We start from the raw sequence: 27,783 nt of genomic DNA, 5'->3' as shown, positions 1-27,783 counted from the left end.
ACTCCCAATGCAGGGGCCTGGGTTCGAACCCTGTTTGGAGAACTAGGCCCTGCATGCCACAACTAAGAGTTTGCATGCTACAACTAAAGAGTCTGCATGCCACAACTAAAGATCCCACATGCTGCAATGAAGATCCCGCATGCCACAACTAAGATCTGGTGCAGCTGAAATAAATAAATAAATGTTTTTTAAAAAAAGGAATGAAGAAAACCTACAGGACTTACAGAACACTATTAAGTGAAAACAATCTACCCATCATGAGAGTCCCAGAAGAAGAGAGAGAATCACTGATGACTTAATCAGTAAACTAGATTGATGACACCACCCTCAAATCTGGGAAGTTATTGGGAGTCAGCAGGGGAGGAGACTAGACAAAGAAGGTGGTGCCCCTGAAATATAGGAATTGGAGGGGTTTTTTAAATTATTAAAACACCCACTGGTTTTATGGGGGAAAAAAACCCACTAGAGCTTTATTGATTAACTGATAAAGCTTCAATATAGCATTTGCATTTCCAAAAGGTATTTTGGAACATTTCAATAAAGGTCAGCAATCCCACTTTGGGGTATATATCCAAAGGAAATGAAATCACTATCTTGAAGAGATACCTGCACTCCCATGTTCATTGCAACATTATTCATAATTGCCAAGACATGGAAACAACCTAAGTATCCATCAATGACATCAGTGGTCAATATATATGGAATGTTACTCAGCCATAAAAATAAAAGGAAATCCTGCCATTTGCAACCATATGGATGGGCCTTGAGAGCGTTATGCTGAGTGAAATAAGTCAGACAGAGAAGGGCAACTACTATGTGATATCGTTTAGATGTGGAATCTGAAAACATGGAACTCGTAGAACAGAGAATGGAATGGTTGCCAGGCGCTGAGAGATGGGGGAAATAGGGAAATGTTGGTCAGACGATACAGAATGTCAGTTATAAGATGAATAAGTTCAAGGATCTAAGGTACATCATGGTGACTGTAGTTAACGCTACTGTGTTGTACCCTTAATGATACTGTATTGTACACTCGAACGTTGCTGTGAGAGCAGAGCTTTCATATTTTCACTATAACAACATAATTTATGAGGCAATAGTGGTGGCAAATGTGCCAAGATATATACACACGTCAAGGCAAACGCTTCAATCTGGTCTATATGCAGCATCCTAATTTGTTTCTTTATAGAAATGCTTTGATAAGAATGACTACTTACGGTAGCCGCTATTTCTTCCAGTTTAACTCTCTCTCTGCAAAGCTAGCACGTGTATCTGTATCCTTTTTGAAGGAAGATACTTTGCAATGGGTGGTCTCTTGTCATTTTTATTCTCCTTTATTGATTATTTGCATCAATTCACAGCCAAATCAGAGGCTCAGTATGGACCCTAAATTAGAACCAGGTTAAGACTTCGTGACAGCTTCTGAGTTCTCCATCTCCTTTCACTGACTCTTCTCCATCCAATAATAAAGGCAGCTGTGCTTTTATTTAGTGCTTCAGAGAACATTCAGGAGTTCCAGGTAGAGTTCCTAATAATAATACTCTGATTCCCAGAATGCTGCTCTAACCATTCCTCTTCCAACTTCCAGCCTTTCTAGCAAGGTGCCGCTGCCCACATCCCCATATAATCCCATTACTATAATATTACATCCAAAGCTACACCATGACACTCAGCAGCACACGTCCATCTTAAAGCTCTAGCACTTAGCACACTTCCTGGCACATACTAGATGTCTAATAAGTATTTGCTGAGTATATAAATAAGACACACTTCTTAATGTTACATTTGCCAAAAGGTCTTACTTTATTTGACTTTATATTGGTCCTGCGATAATGTAATTTTGCTCCCTGAAGTTAATGGCATCCAGTGGTTTTATAAGAATAAAGGTATGTGTGCATAGGTAGATAAAGTGTTTTCAGAGTATGAATGAACTAACAATCTGTCAGTTGTTAAATTCTTACTCTTCTGGGAAGGTGTCAGGAGTCACTTAGATGTCCTGTAGTTTTAGCTTATCTTTTCCCAGAAGTGCAACTGGTTATATTTCTCAGGTTAAATATGAAGGAAAAATAAATATTGGTATTGAGTTTTGCTTTTATTGTATTTTCAGAGTGTGATTGCCTTGGTTAAAAATAAATCCTTAAAGAAAATATTAAATATTTCATAGTCATAAAATAACCTCTGTCAAAGAGAAAATTCTAATACAATACTTGCTCCTTGAGTTCTAACATAGACATGTTGACAAGAACATTTGAAATAGTGCAGAAGACTCTGGGTTTCTACATTAGTCAAGACTAATTTGAAAATATTTCTTTATGTCATTCAAAAATATATTCATTTTTAATTTTTATATCATAAATATTAAAAGTTAATTGAAAGTATTTATTTGGATTCACAGAAAGACAAGGGCACCCTCCCCAAATTGTGCTGTAAAACTTAAATTGCTCTAAGGAAAATAAAGTCTTAATAAAAAAATAAAGAACGAACAAGTAATCATGAAATTCTCTTAGCTTCCAAACATGAAAATATCTTTGAAGGAAAGACTGTTTTTGAGAGTTGCAAAGAGTTCTGGGAACATGACAGAGGCATCTTTTTTCTTCCCTTTCTCTCTTTCCTAATGATTTTACACCATGTTGGAACCCTCATTTGCCTTACCAAATTAGAGACCTGAAAGAATTGGGTAACTTCCGTGTGCCACTGAAGCCTGGCTCTCTTGAAGAATCTACAAAGCAGCCTCAGGACAGTTATTCTTTTATTTTATATTTTTTAATAAATTTAATTAATTAATTTATTTATTTTTGGCTGCGTTGGGTCTTCGTTGCTGCGTGCGGGCTTTCTCTAGTTGCGGCGAGCAGGAGCCACTCTTCGTTGTGGTGCGAGGGCTTCTCATTGCGGTGGCTTCCCCTGTTGCGGAGCACGGGCTCTAGGCATGCGGGCTTCAGTAGTTGTGGCACACGGGCTCAGTAGTTGTGGCTCACAGGCTCTAGAGCACAGGCTCAGCAGTTGTGGCACACGGGCTTAGTTGCTCTGCGGCATGTGGGATCTTCCCGGGCCAGGGCTCCAACCCATGTCCTCTGCACTGGCAGGCGGATTCTTAACCACTGCGCCACCAGAGAAGCCCAGGACAGTTATTATTTTAGTTACCTGCTATATGGTTCCAAGTGCTGGTGCTCAGAAAGTAATCTACTATGTCTCCTGTTTTCCCTGGATGTATGTTGGTAATGGTCACATCCTATTTCTTTTAAATAACTCTGTATCTATTAGGCACACAAGCACTCTACAGTTATCCACTATAAACGTCTTCCAGTTACCTTCCTTCCTTAATGGAGAGATACAATAAATGTCATTATTGGGGTTTTTTTAAAATTGGGAATCTTAATTTGAATTGTTTTTTTCCTCATGTAACATCTTCTAAGAACTTTATAAAAAGCAACTTTACATATTTAAAATTATATTTTATATTCAGTTTCTGTTTACTGAAAATTCAAGAATTCTCTCATCTATATAGAAAGAGTATTCCTAAAGTAGTGTATGATCAAAACAAAAACAAACTCTGATGGTATAGTGTGTAGAAGCCACATATTCATGTTTTTCCTCAAATGCAAAGTTCTGACTTTAAATAACGATAGAGTAGTTTGTATTCAACTGAGCCTCATGCCGATAAAAATCATAAACTCTGGAAAAATATTTATTGATTTTTTAATTTTTTTTAATTTTTGGCTGCATTGGGTCTTTGTTGCTGTGCACGGGCTTTCCAGTTGTGGTGAGCAGGGGCTACTCTTCATTGCGGTGCACGGGCTTCTCATTGCAGTGGCTTCTCTTGTTGCAGAGCATGGGCTCTAGGTGTGTGGGCTTCAGTAGTTGCAGCGTGTGGGCTCAGTAGTTGTGGCTCATGGGCTCTAGAGCAAGGCTCAGTAGTTGTAGCACATGGGCTTAGTTGCTCTGAGGCATGTGGGATCTTCCTGGACCAGGGATCGAACCCGCATCCCCTGCATTGGCAGGCAGGTTCGTTTTTGTTTTTTTTTTAATAACATCTTTATTGGAGTATAATTGCTTTACAGTGATGTGTTAGTTTCTGCTTTATAACAAAGTGAATCAGTTATACATATAATATGTCCCCATTTCTCTTCCCTCTTGCGTCTCCCTCCCTCCCACCCTCCCTATCCCACCCCTCTAGGTGGTCACAAAGCACCGAGCTGATCTCCCTGTGCTATGTGGCTGCTTCCCACTAGCTATCTATTTTACATTTGGTGGCATATGTAAGTCCATGCCACTCTCTCACTTTGTCCCAGCTTACACTTCCCCCTCCCCATGTCCTCAAGTCCATTCTCTACGTCTGCGTCTTTATTCCTGTCCTGCCCCTAGGTTCTTCTTAACCTTTTTTTTTTTTTTTTTTTTTTTTTAGATTCCATATATATGTGTTAGCATACGGTATTTGTTTTTCTCTTTGTGACTTACTTCACTCTGTGTGACAGACTCTAGATCCATCCACCTCACTACAAATAACTCGATTTCATTTCTTTTTATGGCTGAGTAATATTCCATTGTATATATGTGCCACATCTTCTTTATCCATTCATCTGTCGATGGACACTTGGGTTGCTTCCATGTCCTGGCTATTGTAAATAGAGCTGCAAAGAACATTTTGGTACATGACTCTTTTTGAATTATGGTTTTCTCAGGGTATAGGCCCAGTAGTGGGATTGCTGGGTCATATGGTAATTCTATTTTCAGTTTTTTAAGGAACCTCCATACTGTTCTCCAAAGTGGCTGTATCAATTTACATTCCCACCAACAGTGCAAGAGGGTTTCCTTTTCTCCACACCCTCTCCAGCATTTATTGTTCGTAGATTTTTTGATGCTGGCCATTCTGACTGGTGTGAGGTGATACCTCATTGTAGTTTTGATTTGCATTTCTCTAATGATTAATGATGTTGAGCATTCTTTCAGATGTTTGTCGGCAATCTGTATATCTTCTTTGGAGAAATGTCTGTTTAGATCTTCTGCCCATTTTTGGATTGGGTTATTTGTTTTTTTTGATATTGAGCTGCATGAGCTGCTTATAAACTTTGGAGATTAATCCTTTGTCAGTTGTTTCGTTTGCAAATATTTTCTCCCATTCTGAGGGTTGTGTTTTTGTCTTGTTTATGGTTTCCTTTGCTGTGCAAAAGCTTTGAAGTTTCATTAGGTCCCATTTGTTTATTTTTGTTTCTATTTTCATTTCTCCAGGAGGTGGGTCAAAAAGAATCTTGCTGTGATTTATGTCATAGAGTGTTCTGCTTATGTATTCCTCTAAGAGTTTTATAGTGTCTGGCCTTACATTTAGGTCTCTAATCCATTTTGAGTTTATTTTTGTGTATGGTGTTAGGGAGTGTTCTAATTTCACTCTTTTACATGTAGCTGTCCAGTTTTCCCAGCACCACTTATGGAAGAGGCTGTCTTTTCTCCATTGTATATGCTTGCCTCCTTTATCAAAAATAAGGTGACCATTATTGTGTGGGTTTATCTGTGGGCTTTCTATCCTGTTGCATTGATCTATATTTCTGTTTTTGTGCCAGTACCATACTATCTTGATTACTGTAGCTTTGTAGTATTGTCTGAAGTCCGGGAGCCTGATTCCTCCAGCTCCGTTTTTGTTTCTCAAGATTGCTTTGGCTACTCGGGGTCTTTTGTGTTTCCATACAAATTGTGAAATTTTTTGTTCTAGTGCTGTGAAAAATGCCATTGGTAGTTTGACAGGTATTGTATTGAATCTGTAGATTGACAGGCAGATTCTTAACCACTGCGCCACCAGGGAAGTCCCTGGAAAAATATTTTTAAGAAACATGTTTGGAGGGCTTCCCTGGTGGCGCAGTGGTTAAGAATCCACCTGCCAACGTAGGGGACACAGGTTCGAGCCCTGGTCTGGGAAGATCCCACATGCCGCAGAGCAACTAAGCCTGTGCGCCACAACTACTGAAGCCCGTGCACCTAGAGCCTGTGCTCCGCAACAAGAGAAGCCACCGCAATGAGAAGCCCATGCATCAGAACAAAGAGTAGCCCCCGCTCGCCACAACTAGAGAAAGCCCGCACTCAGCAACGAAGACCCAACGCAGACAAAAACAAATAAATAAATAAATTTATAAAAAAATAAAAATAAAAGAAACATGTTTGGAGACATTGAAAAGCATCGACAGCAGGAATAAATTGGAGTGAATTCAGCTTTTGAAAGAACTAAATAACACAGGAGGAGATCTGTATTTACATGGCAGCCCTCACTAGTCAGTACAGCGTACTATGACAGCTCATGGAGAAAGTCAGTTTTATTGTCTTGAGGACAGAGGATCAAGTTTGGGGCTATAAGAGTGGCTGGACATTTAGGGGGGAAATCCCTGAAAGAAGGAAACCACAAAGGAGGGGAATCAACATGTAACTCTCCACAATCCTTGGTTGACCCCTGAACTGTGCATGTGCAGGGTAAAACTCCAAGGTGGTCAGAGGAAAATAACAGCTAAAAGATTGAAACCTTCAAAGAAACTTCAGCAGCTACCTGCTACACAGGAGACAGAATTACCACATCAGAGAGGCTTGCTAAACATCTTTGGCCCAGGACTAAAGGAATCACTCTGGGAATAAGGACAAAACTGAAATAGACCTATTGTTGAAAGCCAAAATGCAAGTCACCACAAGTTCCAGAGTTGCTATAACATACAATTCACAATACCCAGTATATAATTTAAAAATTATTATAGGGCTTCCCTGGTAGCGCAGTGGTTGAGAGTCCGCCTGCCGCTGCAGGGGACATGGGTTCGTGCCCCGGTCCGGGAAGATCCCACATGCCGCAGAGCGGCTGGGCCTGTGAGCCATGGCCGCTGAGCCTGTGCATCCGGAGCCTGTGCTCTGCAACGGGAGAGGCCCGCGTACCGCAAAAAAAAAAAAAAAAAAAAAAATTATTATTCATTAAACATGTTAAATAATCTGAAGGAAAAAGATATAATGGATGAAGAAAAGAAGAATTTCAGGAGAAATAAGGAAACCTTTAAAAAAATTTAAGAAGAACCAGATAGAAATCCTACAATAGAAAAACACAATATCTGAATTTTTTTAAGTCATCGGATGAGATAAACAGCTGATTGAGTATAAAGAAAGAAAGAGTTGGTGAATTTGAAGACAAGTCATAAAAATCATCCAAACTGAAGAAGAGAAAGCAAAAGGATTAAAAATCAAATTAACACCATATCAACAATCTGTAGAATAACAGCAAGCCAACTAAATACATACAATAGAATCTAAGAGGTAGAGGAAAAAGAGAATGGGGTAGGAAAATATATATATATATATATCTCCAAATTAAATCATAAACTGCAAACCCAGGAAACTTAGCAAACCAAGGAGGATAAATCCAAAGAAAACCACACAGAGGCACATCATACTGAAACTGCTGGATGTCAAAAATAGGAAATTTTTTAAGCAGCCAGAGGAAAAGATGCATTATAAATGGAAAAACAATGATGAGGATGTTATCTGACTCCTTATCAGAAACACTGGGGGTCAGAAGACAGTGAAATATCTTTAACGTGCTGAAAAAAAATATCTGTTAACCTAGAATTTATATCCAGTACAAGTATATTTCCATAATAAAAATAAAATAAAGACAGTTTCAGGTAAACAAAAGCTGAGATAACTTGTTACCATCAAACCCATACTAAAAGAAATACTAAAGGAAGTTCTTCATTCTGAAGGGAAATGATACTAGGTGGAAATGTGGATCTAAATAAAGTAGAGATGAGTTAGAAGTCATAAACAGATAAAGAATTATTTTCTTAAATTTTTAAAAAGTTGATTGTTTAAGTAATAGCTGTTATGAGGTTTATAATCCATGTAAAAGTTAAATGTATATTTATAGCACAAAAGATGAAACTACTAATGTAAATGGAATTATTGCAGAATTCTCATGCATGAGAATAATATTGGTTCAATACATAATATATAAATACTGTAACTATATAATTAATAATATTATTTAGACTGTGATAAGTTAAGGATACTTTTTTTTATATATAAATTTATTTATTTATTTTTGGCTGCGTTGGGTCTTCTTTGCTGCTCGTGGGCTTTCTCTAGTAGCGGCAAGCAGGGGCTACTCTTTGCCGCAGTGTGCGGGCTTCTCATGGTGGTAGCTTCTCTTGTTGGGGAGCACAGGCTGTAGGTGCACAGGCTTCAGTAGTTGCAGCACGTGGGCTCAGTAGTTGTGGCCCGTGGGCTCTAGAGCGCAGGCTCAGTAGTTGTGGCACACGGGCTTAGTTGCTCCGCAGCATGTGGGATCTTCCCAGACCAGGGCTCAAACCCGGGTCCCCTGTATTGGCAGGCAGATTCTTAACCACTGTGCCACCAGGGAAGTCCAAGGATACATATTTTAATCTCTAGAACCACCACTAGAGAAAAAAAGGAAAGAAAAGAAAAAAGAGTTTAGTTAAAAAGCCAAAGGGGGCTTCCCTGGTGGCGCAGTGGTTGAGAGTCCGCCTGCCAATGCAGGGGACACGGGTTCGTGCCCCGGTCCGGGAGGATCCCACATGCCGCAGAGCGGCTGGGCCCGTGAGCCATGGCCGCTGGGCCTGCGCGTCCGGAGCCTGTGCTCTGCAACGGGAGAGGCCACAGCAGTGAGAGGCCCGCGTACCACAAAAAAAAAAAAAAAAAGCCAAAGGAAGAGATAGTTAATGATATATATGATGAATCAATCACTAGAATACTAAATGATACTCAGTTAACCCAAAAGAAGATAAGAAAGAAGGATCAAAAAACACAAAGAGGGGGCTTCCCTGGTGGCGCAGTGGTTGAGAGTCTGCCTGCTGATGCGGGGGACACGGGTTAGTGCCCTGGTCCGGGAGGATCCCACATGCCGCGGAGCGGCTGGGCCCGTGAGCCATGGCCGCTGAGCCTGCGTGTCCGGAGCCTGTGCTCCACAACGGGAGAGGCCACATCAGTGAGAGGCCCGCGTACAGCAAAAAAAAAAACAAAAAAAAGAAAACAAAGAGCAGACTGGAGAAATACACAACAAATAGTAAACAGATGTGTTCTAGGCTCAGAGAGAAAACTCTAGTTTTCCAAGGAGAAAGAACAACAGAAGGATTTTACCTTATTTTAGTTTAACTCAAAACATGTAGAATGTACGGCATGACAGCAAGGAAGAGCATTAGAAAGAGATTTTTTTCTTTCCTATGTATAAATGGCAGCAATGAATTCTTGATCTTAAAAGGAGATTGCTTGGTAGAGTAGAAGAAATCCAGTCCCTCTGGCAGAGGCAACCTTGAGTGTAAGTTCTAATGCGAACCATTAACTTGCCTGTGACCTTGGGTAGTTACATTAATCCTGTGGAGCAGCTTTCTCATCTATAAATGGAACTTCTGATGACTTTCTCATGAGCTGTTATAAAAATTCACTAAGATCACAAATATAAAGTGCCCGTGACAGCAGAGGGGTTTCAAAATGTTATTTCACTTTCTCTCAGGCCAAATCTACAATTACCGAACATGCACAAAATGGGGACACAGTCAGAATTTTTAGAGAAAAATGCAGGTATGAGAATAGCTTTGCTATTGAATGTAATGGTGCCTTTTAATTGATCTCTGGCTATCATTATAACTGTCGTCTTATGGGCACTACCTGCCTTCTCTTTCATTGTTTTCAATCTTCAGTTAAATATCACATCCTGTTTTATCTCCATGACACAGAAAAAAGTATATATCCACAGAGTTCTCTCTGCTTGATTTCCTTTTCCTTCTATTGAGTATGTTTTTTGCTTAAAAGGAAGAATAGAAAGAAATCTAGAGGACAGTAATCAAAATAAACTATGTTTCTTTCTGAAAGTATTTCCCAAGTCATGAATTTGTGTCATTTCAGTATTGGCTTCGGGCAAATTCAACCTGTTAAGGACATATTCTGGGTTCATTATTCCTAAGTATGATGGTTTAATGTCCCGCTCCATGCTTTTCAGAAAAACCAGGCTCGAAAGAAACTCTTTTTGACCTTCGAGTGTGCAGGATTGTGCTCTTTGTGCAAAAGAGCCTTTTTTCCAGCCAATAAAGTGCAGTTCCCCACCTCACTAATAAGATTACTGTCACTGAAATGAAATATGAGATCTAGACTCACCAGTTTGTGTTGCTTCAGAATTCTGCCCAAGGGAATACTTGTTCATTATGTTAGCGCTTTAGAAATCAGGGGAATTGGAAAAAAAAAAAAAAAAATCACTAACCCCATGCAGTTTCATTTCCTTCCCATAATGTTACTATGGCAACTCCACATCCTCTCTCCTTCTCTCCTGTCCAACTGCATATGCTGCCTTTCTTGAGGCAGCCTCCCTAGAGCCTCAAGAATTGCCTTTGTCAAGCGTTTCTCAACTGGAGGTCAAAGCTATATACTGTCCTATATGGTTGAAGAACTGCTTTTTAGCCTAGGACCCATTCAAAGTGACACTGTACATTAATTGTAAATTTCCAGGAATTGGGAGCAGGTAAGAATCCTTATTTTGTATTGGAAAAAGCATTCCTCTAATTTTAAGGAAAGGAGTTCTCTGCTATGTAAACCAGTTCACTACTGTTGCAAAACACAACATCCACAATAGCTTTTTTAAGCTTACAATGTTCTGAATTACAAAGAGGAAAATATCTTAGAGCAAGTATTCTCATATTTCTCTTACTTTCGTATTCTTTTTTTATTGAGGTATAGTTGATTTCAGTGTTGTGTTAATTTCTGCTCTACAGCCAAGTGATTCAATTTATATATAATATATATATTCTATATATATATATACTCTTTTTCACATTCTTTTCCATTATGGTTTATCACAGGATATTGAATATTGTTCCCTGTGCTATACAGTAGGGCTTTGTTGTTTATTCGTTCTATATATAATAGTTTGCAGCTGCTAATCTCAAACCCCCACTCCATCCCTCCCCCACCCCTCCTCGCCCTTGGCAACCACAAGTCTGTTCTCTATGTCTGTGAGTCTCTTTCTGTCTTGTAGATAAGTTCCTTTGTATTGCATTTTAGATTCCACATATAAGTGATATCATATGGTATTTGTCTTTCTCTTTCTGACTTACTTCACTTAGAATGATAGTCTCGAGTTCCACGCATGTTGCTGCAAATGGCATTATGTCGTTCTTTTTTTATGGTCTTACTTTGCTGTTCTTAATGCTAAGAAGACTGAGGCATATTCTTCAGTGTAATTCCAATTTATAAGTCACTTATCTATTGAAAATTTTATTTTTCTGGGACAATAAGGTATTATAATAGCACTTCTGACACACAAAATCAGTCTAGTCTTAAACATAAAGGATAAGAAGGAAAGGAATTATTAAGCAACTAACTAGAAAACGCTTTTAGAAGACTAGCCCCAAAAACCCATTCATTCGCCCACTCATTCATTCATTCACTCAGTCATTTTTAGTAAGCAACTTTCACCAACATGATACTGAGTTACCGTATCTGTGAGATTCAAGTATCCCTTTTAAGCTAGTGACTTTGTCGTCAGAAACAGACTCATTGGAATCATAATTCAAGCTCACAAAGACTAAAATACCAAATAAAAAGTCTTAGGTTCCCCCACAGAGGTTCAGATAAAATATGAGGGGAATCCTGATGGTAGAATGGTTATGTCTAGCTTTGGGAAAATCTTCAAAGAAAAACTGTACTTTAAACGGTAAGGATTTGGATCTTGGCAAAAGTAGAAAGGGAACTTCAAGGTACATGAAGTAGTGTGTGCAAAGCAGAGAAAGTAGAATATGAGAGGCTTTCTCCAAGAACTGCGAAGAGTTTAATTGAGGTAGAAGAGGAGGGAATTAGGGGAGAGTCAAGTGTAGCAGCGACTGACTGGAAGGCTTTGAATGCTAACCTGAGGAATTCAGACTTGGCTGAGGAATGAATGACAGTTATGAAAGATCTTCTTGAACACAGGGGTATCGTGATCAGAACAGTCCATCAGGAACATGAATGATAAGCCACACCTGTTTCAAAGCCAAAGAAATTAGCTCGAAATTTAAATGTTTACTTCCCCCCAACCCACAAAATTGGTATTAAGTAATGGCAATGCCTGCTTTTTTTTTTTTTTTTTAACTGAACTGTGAATCACTACATGGCAGATCCTTTTCCAGCTTCCTGTGGTTTAGCTGGTCGTGTCGGTCTTCGTCACTGTAGAAACTGTGGTGCTAATTAAAGATCTTACATTAACTCTAGGCACTGGTTTTCCGCTGACCTGTGACTGTCCCAGCAGCCAGGCTGGCACTGTCTGTGCAACCAGATAGTCGTGACATCTTGTAGAGCTTCCTGCTGAAAGGGCTCTCTCCTGCCAGGCTTCTGGCTATTTGAAGAGCCACGCACCTTTGAAAAGTTTCAAAGCAAATTTGCAGAAGATCCAAAGGAGTCAGCCATTTGCAATCAGTGTTTAAAACACTGCAAGTAAAACTCCAATTGAAAGAGCTCTGCTTCAGGGAGTTCTTTGCAGTTGAGCAAGGATGATGAGGCCTTTCTTGGGGAACTCTGCGGACTTTATCATTGAAATGAGGTGATGAAAGGAGGAGTGGCTAGAATGGAAAGCCCTTCACAGCTCTGACACTGCAGAAAAAAAAGTCACCTTTCCTGGCTGAGTCTCCAGATTCTATAAGTTTTTAACAAATAAGCACCAGAGATCAGAGGTAGCAGCTGCAGAATGTAGATAGAAGAAGGCGCTGAGTGGCTAAAAGTTTGAGCAGAGGGGCTTTGTCTTAATAACTCCTCCCAAGATATGCCTTATTTGCATGGCAGTCAGCAGTGGCCTCATTCTGAGTTCAGCCCATGGAACCCTGGATGAGTCATTTAACCTCTTTGAGCCTCAGGGTCTTCACTTACAAAAAGAAGGTTGTACCTTCCGTATAAGGGTAGTTGTGAGAATACAGTGATCAAATATTGTGGATTTGCTTCAAAACAGTATAAGAAAGGAGAAGAGGTCAGGATATAGATGAATCAAGGTGGAGCTTAAGGTGACATTTATTGATGCTGTCCACCAGGTACCTAGACATTCATTACACTATACAGTCTACTTTAGTCTGAAATATGTTTGACGTTTTTCATAATTAAAACTTTTTTAAAAAGATGAAGTCAGCAAAAATATATGTCTGTAAGGAACAATGTACTTCAAAGGATTAAGGAGTTGAGATAGATTTTACTCTTAGATAGCCAAGCACTTTGTTATTCAGTATGTAGGATTTTGCTTGGGGGAAGATCATTTTCAAAGATAAATGAGTTTTCAAAGATAAATAATTTTATGTCTGTGACCATAGTTTGAAAATGCCTATACATATTGTCACCCCTTATATCATAGAGTCTACTTATGAGAAAATGAGAGAATTAAAGTTGACCTTTTAGTTCATAAAAGGCAATCACATTCGGAGAATGTGACTTTTTTGTGTGTCGCAAGGTAGGTGCGATGATTGTATTATTTCTCCTTCAGATATTTTCAGGTTTTACATTACTGGGAAGACATTTGGCCTTCAGGGTATACTTTTAATTTATTCTCAAATTTTATTTTATTCTATTTTATTAAGAAAATGCTGTTTCCACTTGAAAGACAGTTATATTGCTTAACTTTGCTTTCGAAGAGCAAATGTTTTAAATCAACATAAAAGGTAGAATATTTAAACACGCTCAAAATATACAAACCAGCTCATGTCATATTTGCAATTCATATCTCATTTTTCAAGGAATTTTAATTCTACTGAGATTTAGCTAGTAGTTGAGAAATAAGATTGTACCTTATTGATTATATATTAGGATAATTAGGCTTACTTTCAAGATCTGCTCACACAATCTAGAAAGTGATTTGAATACATTAAATCAACTTTTGATGTATTGTAAAATGTGACTATCCTTAGGGTAGGTATTAAGTGTCAACAGCAGGAATCTTCAAGTTGGGGAACACATAAGCCAGGGTGTGTGAAAACTTCTCCATACGATTTGGAGCCACTTAGATAGTTTTAAGTGAATAAATTTCCACTTCCTCATCTCCCTGTTAATTCTGCTGTCCCACCTATGTTTTAATACAATAGCCCTTCTCACTAGTCCGCTAGTCCAAAGGAAAGGCCTGAGTCTAACTCTGAGCCGCAGGGCCCCAGGGAGCAAAACCTCTGAGGGGAAGGGGAGATGGAGAGGGGGAAAAGGGAAGAGTTGGAAATACTGGTGTCCTATTAAGAACTCATGAGTCTGGTGATTAGATAAGCAATTCTCTGCATATCAAATGCTTAGAAGTCCTATTGCTGCCAACAAAAAGGAAGGACCTAATGGTCCTTATGTCTTATGATGGATCATTGGAAGAAATCTTTGATGAAAGTTTATTAAGTGACTTTTGGCATGTAATTCAGGAGTTTAGAGAATTAGCGGCACTGCCAAAACAAAAGTCCAACTACTTCTTTATGCAGGCAAGATGTCTTAGCACTAGCATTTACAAAAACAAAAATTAGGGAAGTATTGATGCTGAACCCTGTCTCATCTTAGCAATAAATAATACTCATTAGCAGATCCATGAACTAGTTGTGAAAAAAATACATCTCATTCAGAGAGGAATTTTTAATGAATTGTTACTCTTGCTTAATAATCATAAAATGTGTAATATATTTTTGCTGTTTTGATCCATTGTGTTTGAATAATTATAATGCCAATCAGGAGATTTATTTTTGATTCTTAAATAAAGGCTTATGTTCTCAGGAAATCTTTAAACCTTTTTAAAAAGTAAATTTATGTATTTTTGCAGCAGGGAAATATGATACCGTAATCAATAAAAAACAATCAAGCATAAAATTATATTACACGAAGATAAAATTATATGGGGGAAGTGGAATGGAAATAGACACGCAGGAGCAAAAAGGACCAATGTAAAATTTCTGTTACAAATTCCTGTTTTAAAGATTTGTGGGGCTTCCCTGGTGGCACAGGATTCCGCCTGCCGATGCAGGGGACACGGGTTCGTGCCCCGGTCCGAGAGGATCCCACATGCCGCGGAGCGGCTGGGCCCGTGAGCCATGGCCACTGAGCCTGCGCGTCCGCAACCTGTGCTCCGCAACGGGAGAGGCCACAACAGTGAGAGGCCAGCGTACCAAAAAAAAAAAAAAAAAAAGATTTGTGTATTTTTTTAAATGGTGGATATCAAATTACTTAAGTGTTTAGATTCCATTGAATAGTCGAAAGGGTAGTGGAACAGTTATATTTTTAAATGTCAGTTTTGTGTGGAATCACACACTTGGCAACTACTTAAACTTATGAAAAATTCTGTCCTCTAGTTGAAAATATAGAATTGTTTTATGAGATACATGTGTAAACGTTTGAAGCTCACTGGCCCACAGCACATTGGGTGCCGCGCCGAATCTTGACCAAATGCACTCATTTATAGAATTTCCCATCAACTGTAACTGAAGATGTTGCCTTGTTTGATAGGACGGGCTGACGCCACTGCACTGTGGAGCGAGGAGTGGCCATGAGCAGGTGGTGGAGATGCTGCTTGATCGAGCTGCCCCCATTCTCTCAAAAACCAAGGTAATTTCTCCCCAGGTGTTTGGTCATCACGCTGTATTGAGCTTTGAATCCCTTGACTGGTTATTTCACCCAGCCTTTCAATCACATAAGAAATGCCGTAGTTTGAATTTAGCAATTAGCGTGGCTCTGTGCACCCAATCTTTGGTGACCCTCAAGATTAAGTTTGCGTTTATGAGGCCTTCAGATGCATGCCCTCTATCACCAAGTCATTTGCGTGTGTGCTGCTTTTGTTTTTATTTTGTTTTGTTTCAGGAACACTTACTGCTTGATTTTATTCTATGAAACTTTCATAGCTCAGAAATGATTGCTTGTTGGGGAAGGAAAGACTGCAAGATCTACAGTCTAAAGTCTGGGTGCTGGTGCACTTTCTCCAGCCCTTCAGTTTATTTTTTGAGAGTTGACAGACTATTAAAAAGGCCAAGATATCATTTAACTGAAAAAGACTGGAAACTTTGGAAAGACTATACCTTGCTTGGGCCTTTGGAAAAGTTGACATATGTGAAGGGAATACGTGATGATGGCCCGAAAAAAAATAATGTTTTACTAAGTGTCTTCTGGATTTTTAAATGGTAAAACCATTTGACAGTATTTGAAAAAGAGAATATTTGTAAATAAATTTGGGGACATATAAACACTACCTCAGAGTCATTACTGTTTTTTTTTTAAAATCAAACCAGTGATTTTTTGAAGCTATGTCAAGCTTTATAAGGAACCCTAATTTCTAAATATTAACCAAAAAAAAACCCCAAAAGCACGTATTACTCCTGTTTGTACTCTGATTGGTGTTTACTCAACAACTCTAGTGAAGATGGACAGGGTCAAGGTGGTCTGAACAATTCCATCACTCATTTGAAATGCAGGTTTAGATTGGTGAGCTGTTGGAGATGTTATCCAACAGAATTAAGCAGCCGCCATTTTTCATTGCACGTGATGACATCTTGGACTTTTGAATGCTTCTCATCTAAACCATTCTATTTGTTATTCTTCTTTTCACACAGTCCATATCTATCTTCTCTACATCCCACTGCTATCTTTGAGCCACATCATCTTCCTGAACCATCATAATCACTTACTGGTCCCCCACTTCCTCACCTGCTCCTTTCCAATCCAGTTCCCATTTTGCAGTCAGAGTGGCCATATAAACTGTCAACCAAATCATGTCAACCTCTTGCCTAAAAAGCCTCCAAGTAATTCCCGTCGTTCTCTTTAAAATTAATTTTTATTGTATCAAAGCAGTATAAGCACGATTAAAAGCAAATCATTGTCTCGTCGTTCATCTCAGTATCTATCTGACTTTTTTTCCTGAGAAATCTCCTTGACTTTTTTCTTTGATGCTTTTAATATGCAAGAACATTTTCTTGGCCTCTGACAGCTTCTTTTCTTAAAGCATCCAGTTCTTGTTTTATGGATGCTATACATCCTGTTGCCTTTTGGAGAACATTCAAGGTGACATTTCTTTAAAATTCTTTCTGCCTCTCATCTGTCCCTAACTCCTCAGATTTCCTTTTTTCTCTTTGCTGGCTTTGGCTGTCTTTTTCACGATGGGGGTTGCCCACGAATGTCTGTACCTGACCGTGTCAAGCACTCACCTTTGAGTGGAAGCTCCGTGAGAGTGTGGGCAGGGCTTCTCTCAGGTGTATCAGGTGGTGGTGGGTTGGAGGGGTCCCTAACGTCGGGATAAGTTGCCCTTTTCTCTGGAAGGTTTGGTTTTTTTTGAGGGATGAGTCCTCTAACCTTTTGCCGTGTACATCCAGGTGAATACATTGAGTAGGAAAAAGGAAAAGGAGCTGTCATTCTCCTGGTCCTCTGTGCATACCTTAATCGTAATAATGATAACAACATTTACATAGTGTTTACTACATACCAGGCTCTAAGCACTTTACATATACTAACCCAGTTACTCCCCACAACAACTCGATGAGGTACTGATTTTACTATTATGCCCTTTTTATAGATGAGGAAACTGAGATCCGAAAAGAGAAAGTAACTTTCTCGAGATGTCTCAGCTAGTGGCAGACCAAGGATTTGAACCCAGGCAGTCTTAGTCTAGAGATCCTACTCTTAACACCTATGCTGTCCTTCCTTCTTCTGTGAACACCTGTTCTCAGTCCTGAGCCTAACCACTGCCCTCCGCTCTGCCCCAGCCTCCACATCCAGAATCTCCAGAAATTAAATTCCTGGTTTCCTGCAAGTTATGAGGGGGCAGTCATAAGGCTTTGCTGGGTTGGAAGGGCTTGGAGACCTGACCACTCCATAGGCAGCTAAACCAATCCTGCTTTTGGCCCCAAGCTTCATCTTTATCCTCCAAGGTACTATGTTTCCATATTGTCTGCCTTTGGGGCATCTGAGAGGTAAACATTCTCTGTATCATACCCCATGATATACTGGAGCCCGTTGTGTACATCTCTTTCCAGTTCCATATTCAGTAACATCATGTTGATAGCTTGAAATCGGTCATAGCATAGAGGTCTTTACACCTTGGAAATTGGCAAATGCCATATCTCAGGGCTGTTCTTTAAAGAGCTATTGTGAAACGTTTACCAGCACACCACGGATTATACCCCTCGACAGGCACTTAGGTGTCAGCCTTTTCCTCTCTGCTGGATGAGGTAACACTTAAAATATTTTCTCATATTCCAAAGTTTATAGATATCACACATCTTTTTTTGTTTCCTTTGCCATGTTGTATGAGTGTGTGGGTGTGCATGCCCTGTGGGTTTTACCTTTTCAATTCCGTTCATGTTTTTTAGTGGAGTTTGTGAAAGGATGGATAAACACGCATGTCACATCTACCATGTTTATCTGGAAGTTGCCCCGCCCACTGCACTGAGAATTCCTTACCAGAATCTGACCACCTCTCTGCCTCATCTCTCCTTCGGGTCCTTACCTTCTTCTAGCCAAGCAGCCTCCTTTCACTTCCTAGAATACACCAAGTTTGTTTTCATTTCCCATTCCCTCAGACTGACCTCTCTCAGTCTGTCCCAGAGCTCTGCAGTTTTCACACATTTCTCAACTCAAATGTCATCTTCTCAGAGAGGCCTTCTTAGTTTCTTTACCTGTTTGCTGTCTCTTCAGTGAAATGAAAACAAGAACTTTGTCTTATTCAGGGCAGTACCCCAAGGACCTAAATCAGCACCTGGCACATAGGAGACCTTCCCCAAATATTTGTTGAATGAATAGGAAGCGAATGAAGGCATTCTGAACTTTAAGACCGTCTGTCTAATTCTTCAAGACTTTCATCTTTCTGAGCTAAGAAGAGCCATCACACTGGATCCATGTTTTTAGCTTGATGACAATGCCATACATAATATGACCCCTCTCCACACGGCAGATAATCTTTCCTTTCTTCTGGTCCTTCCCCAGTGGCCTATAAGTTACCCACTCATATGTGGTTGTTTTGTGTGTCATTAGAGAAGCTCCTTCTTTTATTGACACAGCCTCCCATTTCTACTCTCCACTGTCATTTGTTCTCTCACATTTTGTTTCTTTGTTTACTTTGTGTTTTCCTCTAAGACTGTATCAAAACATAAAGCGGAGGAATGTTTTGGCAGGAAATAAACAAGTGCATATGCTAGTGGGTGGCAGTATCTCAAATGAGAAATGTTCCCCTCCTTTCCTGCACCTTAGTTTCTACTTTGGTGCAAAATGTTGGAGTGGAATTTTTTAGGCAGAAATATTCTGCTTGAGTGGCAGTGTATGAAGGCTTTAAATTTACATAATTATTTATGGAGCTCTTTCTATATATACAAGGCTCTCTGCTGGGCAATATGGGGAAATTATAACCCATGAACCTCCTGTTTTCAAGAAACAAAAATAGCTGAAATACATGACATGGTGAGTGAATGATGCCATGAGAGTGGCCAGAGGAAGGCTTGCTTTTTTTCCCCCCTTGAACTCTTGCTTTATGTCATTCAGATAGATTAGGGGAATTTAACTCGGCCTGGAGGATTCAGAAATGCCTAGTTCCTTGGTGCATACTTAGTATATCATTATTTTCAAAGTTCAGTGATGTTGATTTTTTTGGAAACTGAATTTACCATCACTTTTCCCTCCCACGTAGGTTAAACTAGGTTACAGTAATTACTAGAGCCTCTCTTGATAACTGGATTCTAGGAACTTCCCAGGCTCCAACACTTTGTCTGCATATTTAAAGGAAGCGTGCCTGGAAAGACTGATATCTTAATACCTTGTTTTTGCCTTCATTAGAAAACGTGTGTTGAATGCTAAATGTCCCTCCAATCTTTTTAATGGTTTTAGTTACCTTTGACCCCACTCATGCCTTCTCTCAGCTCTCTAAATGAATTTTTTACTTATCCGTATTGCAGATGAAGACCTGTCATTGAGCCCAATTGATTTAAACTGAGGCAAGCATTAATTAGTTAATGAGTTCGTCACAGTCTTGCCTTTCCTTGCCATAGACACATGGGGGCACCAGATTGATGGAAAAGGGCAAAGTTTTCCTTTCTACGTTGATGTGAGATGAAATGTGTTGTAGTCAGATCTTTTTTCTAAAAATTGATCAATATAATATTCAATATCAAGCATTAATAACACAGAAGCACAAAATAAAAACCCGTCTAGTGAATACCATTCTGTTTCTGCCTTTATTTTATCCTTTTCACTCTTTTGTTGTTGTTATCAGTACTTTTTTTATTGAAGTGTAGTTGGTTTTCAGTCTTAAATATTAAGAATTCAGATTCACTGGAAATGCAATCAGTAGTGGACCTTGGTGCAATTCACACTGTTTTTTAAATCAGAAAAAGAAATTATCGTTGAAATTTTATTTTTGATTGATTTAAGAAGTAGGAGGACCAGTTTGGAAAGTAGCTGCAGTTCAAAACAGTTGCCACAAAACCTTTTAAAAAGAGAAGGTATTTCCGTGTGCAAATCTAGGGTTTTCATCTGTTCACATTTGTACTGTATTTTATGTTGGGCATATTCGCGTTTGAAAGGTAAAACAATAAACTCTGCTTGTCTTCTGTGTTCCAGAATGGATTGTCTCCACTGCACATGGCTACACAGGGGGATCATTTAAACTGCGTCCAGCTTCTCCTCCAGCATAACGTGCCTGTGGACGACGTCACCAATGACTACCTGACTGCCCTGCACGTGGCTGCCCACTGTGGCCATTACAAAGTCGCCAAGGTTCTCTTGGACAAGAAGGCTAACCCCAACGCCAAAGCCCTGGTGAGTAGCTTAGCTCACAAGTCCAGCCTGTGTTGTCTTGCTGACCACGCGCTACCCCTGCACGTAAAGGGATTCCTTTTCGGGAGGTGAAAATGGAAGGTCTAGTTAAGTAAAGTGTACTTCTTGTCAACCTTCAAATGACCTTCTGGAAAATCTGTAAACCCTTCTATTTCCAACATTAGCAAGACTGGTGAGGCTAAATCATTAACTTCTTTATGGTCACACTCATGATTCTTTTACATAAATAAACCCAAAGACTGTACAAGTACAAAAGGACTGAGCTGGTCAGCTTATCTTCTGGTAGGTAAAGTGATAACTGTGAATTAAAAGTTTTTTGTGAGATCTAAAAATACGAGGCAAAATGATCAGAAAACTTCATCTTAAACATGAAAGGTCTAGGAATTTGTGAGCAGAAATTCGATGTGAGGATGTTAACCATGTAAGGTAATGAAATATCACCTGTCATTGTTTCCTCAAGTTGCGAATCAAAAATTTGGTCTAGTTTGTAGTCTTAACTCCTAGAATGCCATGCTGCTTTAACCTTGAGCTTTGCTATATAGTTTGGTTTTCACAAGGAGATGGTGTTTGTTGTCTTTAGAAAAATAAATGGTCCCAAGTTAGTAAGCTGTTTAAATTTAGTTCAGAAGAAGCACTCATGTTTAGGAAAAAAATATGTCACCAAGTGCTAGGGAAAACGTGTGCGTTTGCTAGCAGTTTTGCGGTAAAGGCTGTCATCTGATCAACCATTTTAGGAAGGGTCTCTGTTCCCTTGCGGTTCATATGGTCACCTCTGGCACTCTGTGGGCCCTGAGATTTGGAGTGGGCAGTAACGGATGGGCAGAGAGGAGCCCTCCAGACCCCAGGCAGCTCCATCACCATCGTAATTCTAAATGCTTTTCCTGGAGCAGCATTTTAAGAGCTGTTGACTGGCCCCAGATATCAAGCATATCTTTGAATTCTGAGAAGGGAGGAAAAGAAATGAGCAGTCGTGACTTATTTTTCCATACAAGAAAAAAAGCCTTACAACAGGATGTGGGCTCTCATCCTCATTTTCTTCTGACTGAAGATTTCACAACATTAAGAGGTTCTGGAGGTTGTGGGCAGTCACCCCCGGATGGACTAAGGCCTGGTAAATGGTCTCAAAACCTCCATAGAAGCACTCGCGGTGACTCTGACCTAAACTTGTGTGGTGGGCCCTGATATTCTGTAGTTCTCTGTGGCGACAAAAATATGCTCCGTGGTCTCTCTCACTTAGCGGGCAGTACAGTTTGGTAAGTAATTTGTTTAAAAAGCAGGTTCTTTTACTAGATTAAATATTAAACCAAATGATCCAACTAATGTTGGGTTGTTTAACTTTCTGCTTCCTTGGAGTAAGCATCTACTTGAATCTTAAAACTTGGAAGAAATAAAAACGTTTCAGAACAGGTCTTGAAGTTGTTTTTAAACGCAGCAGAGAAGTCACAATGGGCAGTGGTGAAGTTTTGGCTGTGAGGACAAATTTTGGCTGAGATGTTTTTAGTCTGTCTTTGAAATGAGGTAGAGGAGGGACATATTTGGAAAATAAATTCCAGAATAAAATAGTCTAAGAAGACGCATGACCATTTTGCCTTAACTACCAGGAGATTATGACAAAAATTTGCTTCCTGTTCGTGATTAGCAGGGCACCTTGGGTTCCTGGGAGCAGGTAGTCTACCTGTGCTTCCAGAAAAGAATCTGTATTCGGTTTAACCCCTCGTTGTTGCCGCCCATTTCCAAATCTTTACACAACGTCACTTTTGCAAAAATATTTTACCATACACAGTGGAAGTAGATCTCAACAGAACGTAATCCAATAGGTCTGCGTCTTTTTCCCTTGCAGAATGGCTTTACCCCTCTCCATATCGCCTGCAAGAAGAATCGAATTAAAGTAATGGAACTCCTTCTGAAACATGGTGCATCCATCCAAGCTGTAACCGAGGTGAGAAGAGGAGGATTTCTGGGGTTCCCCATGTATAGCCTCAGCAGGCAGAGGCCCAGTGCCCTCCCTGACGACCAGCTAGTTTTACTGTGTGTGGGTGTCCTACTACTTTCTGAACCCTTCATCCAAGGGGCTGCCAGTGCTTAGGAGAGCAGACAAGAGTGGGAGGAGCATGCAAATACATCACCATGACGAGAAGCGTAACCCAAACACGTGTGTCGTGCTCAAGGCAGGCGCTGGGACGGGGGGGTGCCATCACTCCAAGCGTAATTTACATGAAACCCATTCATGCACTGCTTCTCAAATCCTGTAATGCAGTGCTTAGGGGTGGTTTTGCCCGCTACGAGGCATTTGTTCATGTCTGGAAGTATTTCTAGTTGTCACAACTGGATGGTGCTACTGGCATCTAGTGGACAGAGGCCAGAGATGCTACTAAACATTCTACAGCGTACAGCCCAGCCTCCAACAACAAAGAATTATCTGGCTCAAAATGTCACGTGTGCCACGGTTGAGAACCCCTGCACAACATAACCTCTGCATACTGATGAAGTGAGGATTGCTCTCGGGAAACACTCAGAATTAACGAAACACAGAGTTGCTGAAGTTAGTAAAAGGGTAGCTCTCGGTTTCTTTCATACAAACTGACATAGAACTCAGAGAAGTGACTTATTGGGATCAGGGCTGAGCCTGCAACACTCAAACCAAGCCTGGCATCCACTTCCCTAGGCTGCACTCCCTTTTTTTCACTCCATATCTCTACACCCTCCACGCGTCACGTCCCTCCCTTTCCAGGCCAGTCCTGTATGTCTTTCAGGACCAGATCTGGGGCTGCCTTCTCCGGGAATCCTCCCGTAACCCTTGGCCTGGGCCAGGAGCTCCTCCTTGGGACCATTGCCACATCCTGTGCATGTTTCCGTCAAAGCTCTAGTCCAGCTGGCTTACTTATGACCCAGCCACTCCCCTCCACCCCGCCCCAAAACTGCAGGCTCCACCAAGGCAGGCCAGAGTCTTACTGGTGTTAATATGCCCGCAACACAGTAGATGCCATAGTAGATCATTCAGTAGTTTTGTTGAATGCAACCATGAAGACTCTAGGATTCAAAGCTAACGTAAAAACTAAGGTCTAGTCCAGTCATTGTTGCTTTGCCTCAGTTTCTCATCTGCAAATGAAGTATTTGCCTTGATTTCTAACACTTACAACTTCAAAATACTAAATGATAGAAAATATTAATACCGATTCGCTCTTTTCTGAGTCTTCTGGCTTTATGGTAGGCATCCAGTTATTTTCATTATAAAATAGTAAGTTTATTCTCAGTGCGTGGCAGCCCTTTTTAAAGATCAAAATGGGCTCTGAAATAAAAGATTTTTCACTGGCGTCTGAATAAGTGTCCAGAGATGCCAGCCTGTGATGAGAAGCTGCCACTGCCAGCCCCCTACTCCCTCGGAAAGGCGACGCAGACCATGTCCTCACAACTCCCCCTGCTGATGGGAATAGGTGCCGAATTATAACAAAATTCTCCTTCCCCCTGTTTTCCTCAGTTCCCACTATTTGAAGTCTGGGCAACCAAAATTCTACCTCTTCTGTTTTCTTTCTTACTTTCATTGTATAGAATTCCTTTAACATATTTTTTGACATTACTCAAATTTCTGTTGAAATTAGTTGTCTCCTTCTCTCTCAGCTTTTTCTAGCCATATTAAGTATTTTTTTTCCAAATTATGATGTTCATGGTATAAGTGGGATTAAATTCTGAAAAATTGAAAGTGGAATCATTTTACGCAAGAAGCACCAGTGGTTGTGGGGGCGTGTGTGAGGGGGTGTGTGTGAGGACTTTGAAGCACACATGAAAATTAAGGTCTAGTGACCATTGTTCTATTTGCCTTAATTATATCACCTTGATTTATAATATGCAGAAAGATAAAAATTTAAATGATTGGGACAGTTAATGCTGATCTGCTCATTTCTTAGAGGGATGGCTTTGTGTTTCCACCCTGCTCTTTCACGTGTAATATGATCAGTGATTCTGAGAGCATGGGAGTCCTTACTAAAAGACCAGAACAGGATCTGAAATACAAGTTGAATTTTTGCTATTGTGTATGTAATCACACAAGTGTCCCCCCTACACACACACACACACACACACACACACACACACACACACACACACACAGTCATATGGATAAGGAAGGCTTAGTAGCAAAGGGAAAAAACCTTCAAGGTATTTCTCTAAATATTTTTTATAGAGCTATATAGAATGTGTGAAATACATCTCTCTTCTTTAATGGTTATGAGATAGGCCTTTCATAATCACGGAACGTGCTTTAGAGACATGATGAATATTGATACGTTTGCCTTATAAAATCTATGACGTCATGGTGATGTCTTGATGTTTTCTGATCTGATTGATAAATTGGTTATCTTAGCCTGGATGGATGGATGGCAGGTAGGCAGGTGGGCAGGCAGACAAACCCTTTTTAAAATAAGCCAACAAACTGACATCTCCCTCTTTCTCCCCAGTCGGGCCTTACCCCAATCCATGTTGCTGCCTTCATGGGGCATGTAAATATCGTGTCACAACTAATGCATCATGGAGCCTCACCAAATACCACCAACGTGGTAAGTATCCTTTGAACAAAGTAGGTCTAATTGTGAGCATTTATGAAACTGGAAACGATTGCTCTCCATCTACTTATTTTTGTTATAGGTAAATTAATTCCCATTTAACTTGAGTACTTAGAAAAGGGCAGAATTTTGAAAATACCTGTGGTTTCCTTTATTTCAAAGGCAAGATCCATTCGATCACTAGCTGGTCACAAATTGCTGAGACTTAGGGACTGTGTATGTTACTACTGAATATCATGCTTTAAAAAATAAAGTTTTGTGGACGGGGAGAGTTTCTTTTCAACGGAAGCATTATGTTGCATGATGGACCTAGAGATTATCCTACTAAGCAAAGTAAGTCAGAAAGAGAAAGAAAAATGCCGTATGGTATCACTTATACGTGGAATCTAAAATGTGACAAATGAACTTATCTACAAAACAGAAACAGACTCACAGACATAGAGAACAGACTTGTGGTTGCCAAGGGGGAGGGAGTTGGGGGAGGAATGGATTGGGAGTTTGGGATTAGCAGATGCTAACTAGTATATAGAGGATGGATAAACAACAAGGTCTTACTGTGTAGCACAGGGAACTATATTCAATATCCTGTGATAAACCATAATGGAAAAGAATATGAAAATGAATATGTATAACTGAGTCCCTTAGCTATATAGCAGAAATTAACACAACATTGTAAATCTACTATACTTGAATAAAATTTTTTTAAAAAATAAGTGTTGCATGTCAAGAAGGTGGTTCCAACACTCTCCTTATTGTGATTTCAAGTAACTTCAAAGGAATTTCTCTTCAGCGTGCTCAACAATGTTATCGCAAACCCATGGAACTCAGTTCATTATCGGATGTTGTTGTTTTCCCACACTGAGCATTGCTCTGCAGAACCGTGAGACCCACTTCATAGTAAATGTCAGAGGAGTAACTTATCACCCTCGGCCTGCATGTGGCCTTTGACATTGCTTTACAGAATTTTAAGTTTAGCATCATAACAATCTTAGCACCCCAGACCACAAGCATAAGAACACTTGTTGGACTCATGAGCACCAAAGAAATAAAAATAAAACGAGGAACATTCTGGCACAGAAAGGGCAAACCATAAGGTCCTGTGTCCTCACCCTGAGGGTGGGCCCCCGAAAGACGCTATGTCTTCCAACAGCTTGAGTCAGCACATCCACGTCAGACCAGCTCTCAGCTGAAATGCAGTCTTTCCTGGTACTAACACCAGGAGAGAAGGTTTTCCTTTACAAAGAGAACACTGGGTAACATGGTCACCTACATCCTCAGCACCTTTCCAGGAAACATAGCAACAAGTTTCGTGTGAACTGTATCTCTGCATATCCTTCCATGGAGGTGGATGTCCTATAAAGCAAAGCGATATCTATAAAAAGTAATTTAAAGGTGGGCACTGGGACTTCCCTGGTGGCGCAGTGGTTAAGAATCCGCCTGCCAATGCAGGGGACGTGGGTTCGAGCCCTGGTCCGGGAAGAGCCCACATGCCACGGAGCAGCTAAGCCTGTGCGCCACAACTACTGAGCCTGTGCTCTAGAGCCCATGAGCCACGACTACTGAAACCCACGCACCACAGCTACTGAAGCCCGCGTGCCTAGAGCCCATGTTCCACAACAAGAGAAGCCACCGCAATGAGAAGCCCGCGCTCCGCAACAAAGAGTAACCCCTGCTCGCCACACCTAGAGAAAGCCTGTGCACAGCAACGAAGACCCAATGCAGCCAAAAATAAAGAAATAAATTTATAATTTTAAAATAAAGAATAAAGGTGGGCATCACTTGTGTGGGGCAGAATATATTTGATTTTTATTACTTTTTACATTTCAATCCATATGTGTTTTCTATGTTGTTTTCCTTTTTTTATTATTACATAAACGAAAAGATCATCTGAATTAAAGTCCATTTGGTGAAAAGCAGCAGAGGCGGGGGGGGGGGAAGTCCAGTGGCAAAGAAAATAACCCCTTGGGATAATGCCCCAAGGGATAATGACCTGTTGAGATAAAGCAGGAAATGCAAACCAAGGGCAAAAGCCACGTCTGGCCCTTGGGTGTGTTTTGTGTTGCCTATGCAGCATTTTTGGTTTTCTTTTGTTTTGAACTCTGATTTTTTGACCAGCATTCAAGAAATATCCACAAATATGCAGACTGCCGCTGTGTTTGAAAAATAGGAAGGTATGGCATGATACAGCTGGCATCGCAAAGAGTTGCTGGAGTAGCCCACTGACGCCAGCTAGCAGCGCCCCCCCCCCGCCCCCCGCAGCCAGGATAAGGCCTGGCCTGTCTCCAGGAGCATTCCCCCATCTGCCCGCTTCACTCGCCTACCCTCCTGCTTGGCCCCATAGCATTTGCCTTTGAACCCCCAGTGAGGCTACACTGTAGATCATTGAGCACGGCTTCTGATCCTGCCGTGCGCTCTGGGCTCACACTGATGTCTTCCATCATGGACCAGGTTCCTGGGAAATTCTTGTGTATTTGATTTCCTA

At 40.4% G+C, this 27,783-nt stretch overlaps 1 protein-coding gene across 1 annotated transcript in view; it reads left to right on the top strand.

Annotated features, from left to right (window-relative positions):
- The window catches only part of ANK3 (ankyrin 3), a 330,729-nt gene that overhangs the window by 152,205 nt on the left and 150,741 nt on the right, over nt 1-27,783 (top strand). Inside the window, exons 9-12 of the mRNA XM_032607988.1 lie at nt 15,439-15,537; nt 20,527-20,724; nt 22,583-22,681; nt 25,197-25,295. Of these exons, the coding sequence (XP_032463879.1) occupies nt 15,439-15,537; nt 20,527-20,724; nt 22,583-22,681; nt 25,197-25,295 (495 nt within the window). The remainder of the gene's footprint in view (nt 1-15,438; nt 15,538-20,526; nt 20,725-22,582; nt 22,682-25,196; nt 25,296-27,783) is intronic.

The sequence above is a fragment of the Phocoena sinus genome, chromosome 16 (genome assembly GCF_008692025.1).
Source record: "Phocoena sinus isolate mPhoSin1 chromosome 16, mPhoSin1.pri, whole genome shotgun sequence".
Taxonomy (NCBI): Eukaryota; Metazoa; Chordata; class Mammalia; order Artiodactyla; family Phocoenidae; genus Phocoena; species Phocoena sinus.
The sequence above is the reverse complement of the archived record's forward strand: the minus strand, read 5'-3'. Positions and strand labels throughout refer to the sequence as shown.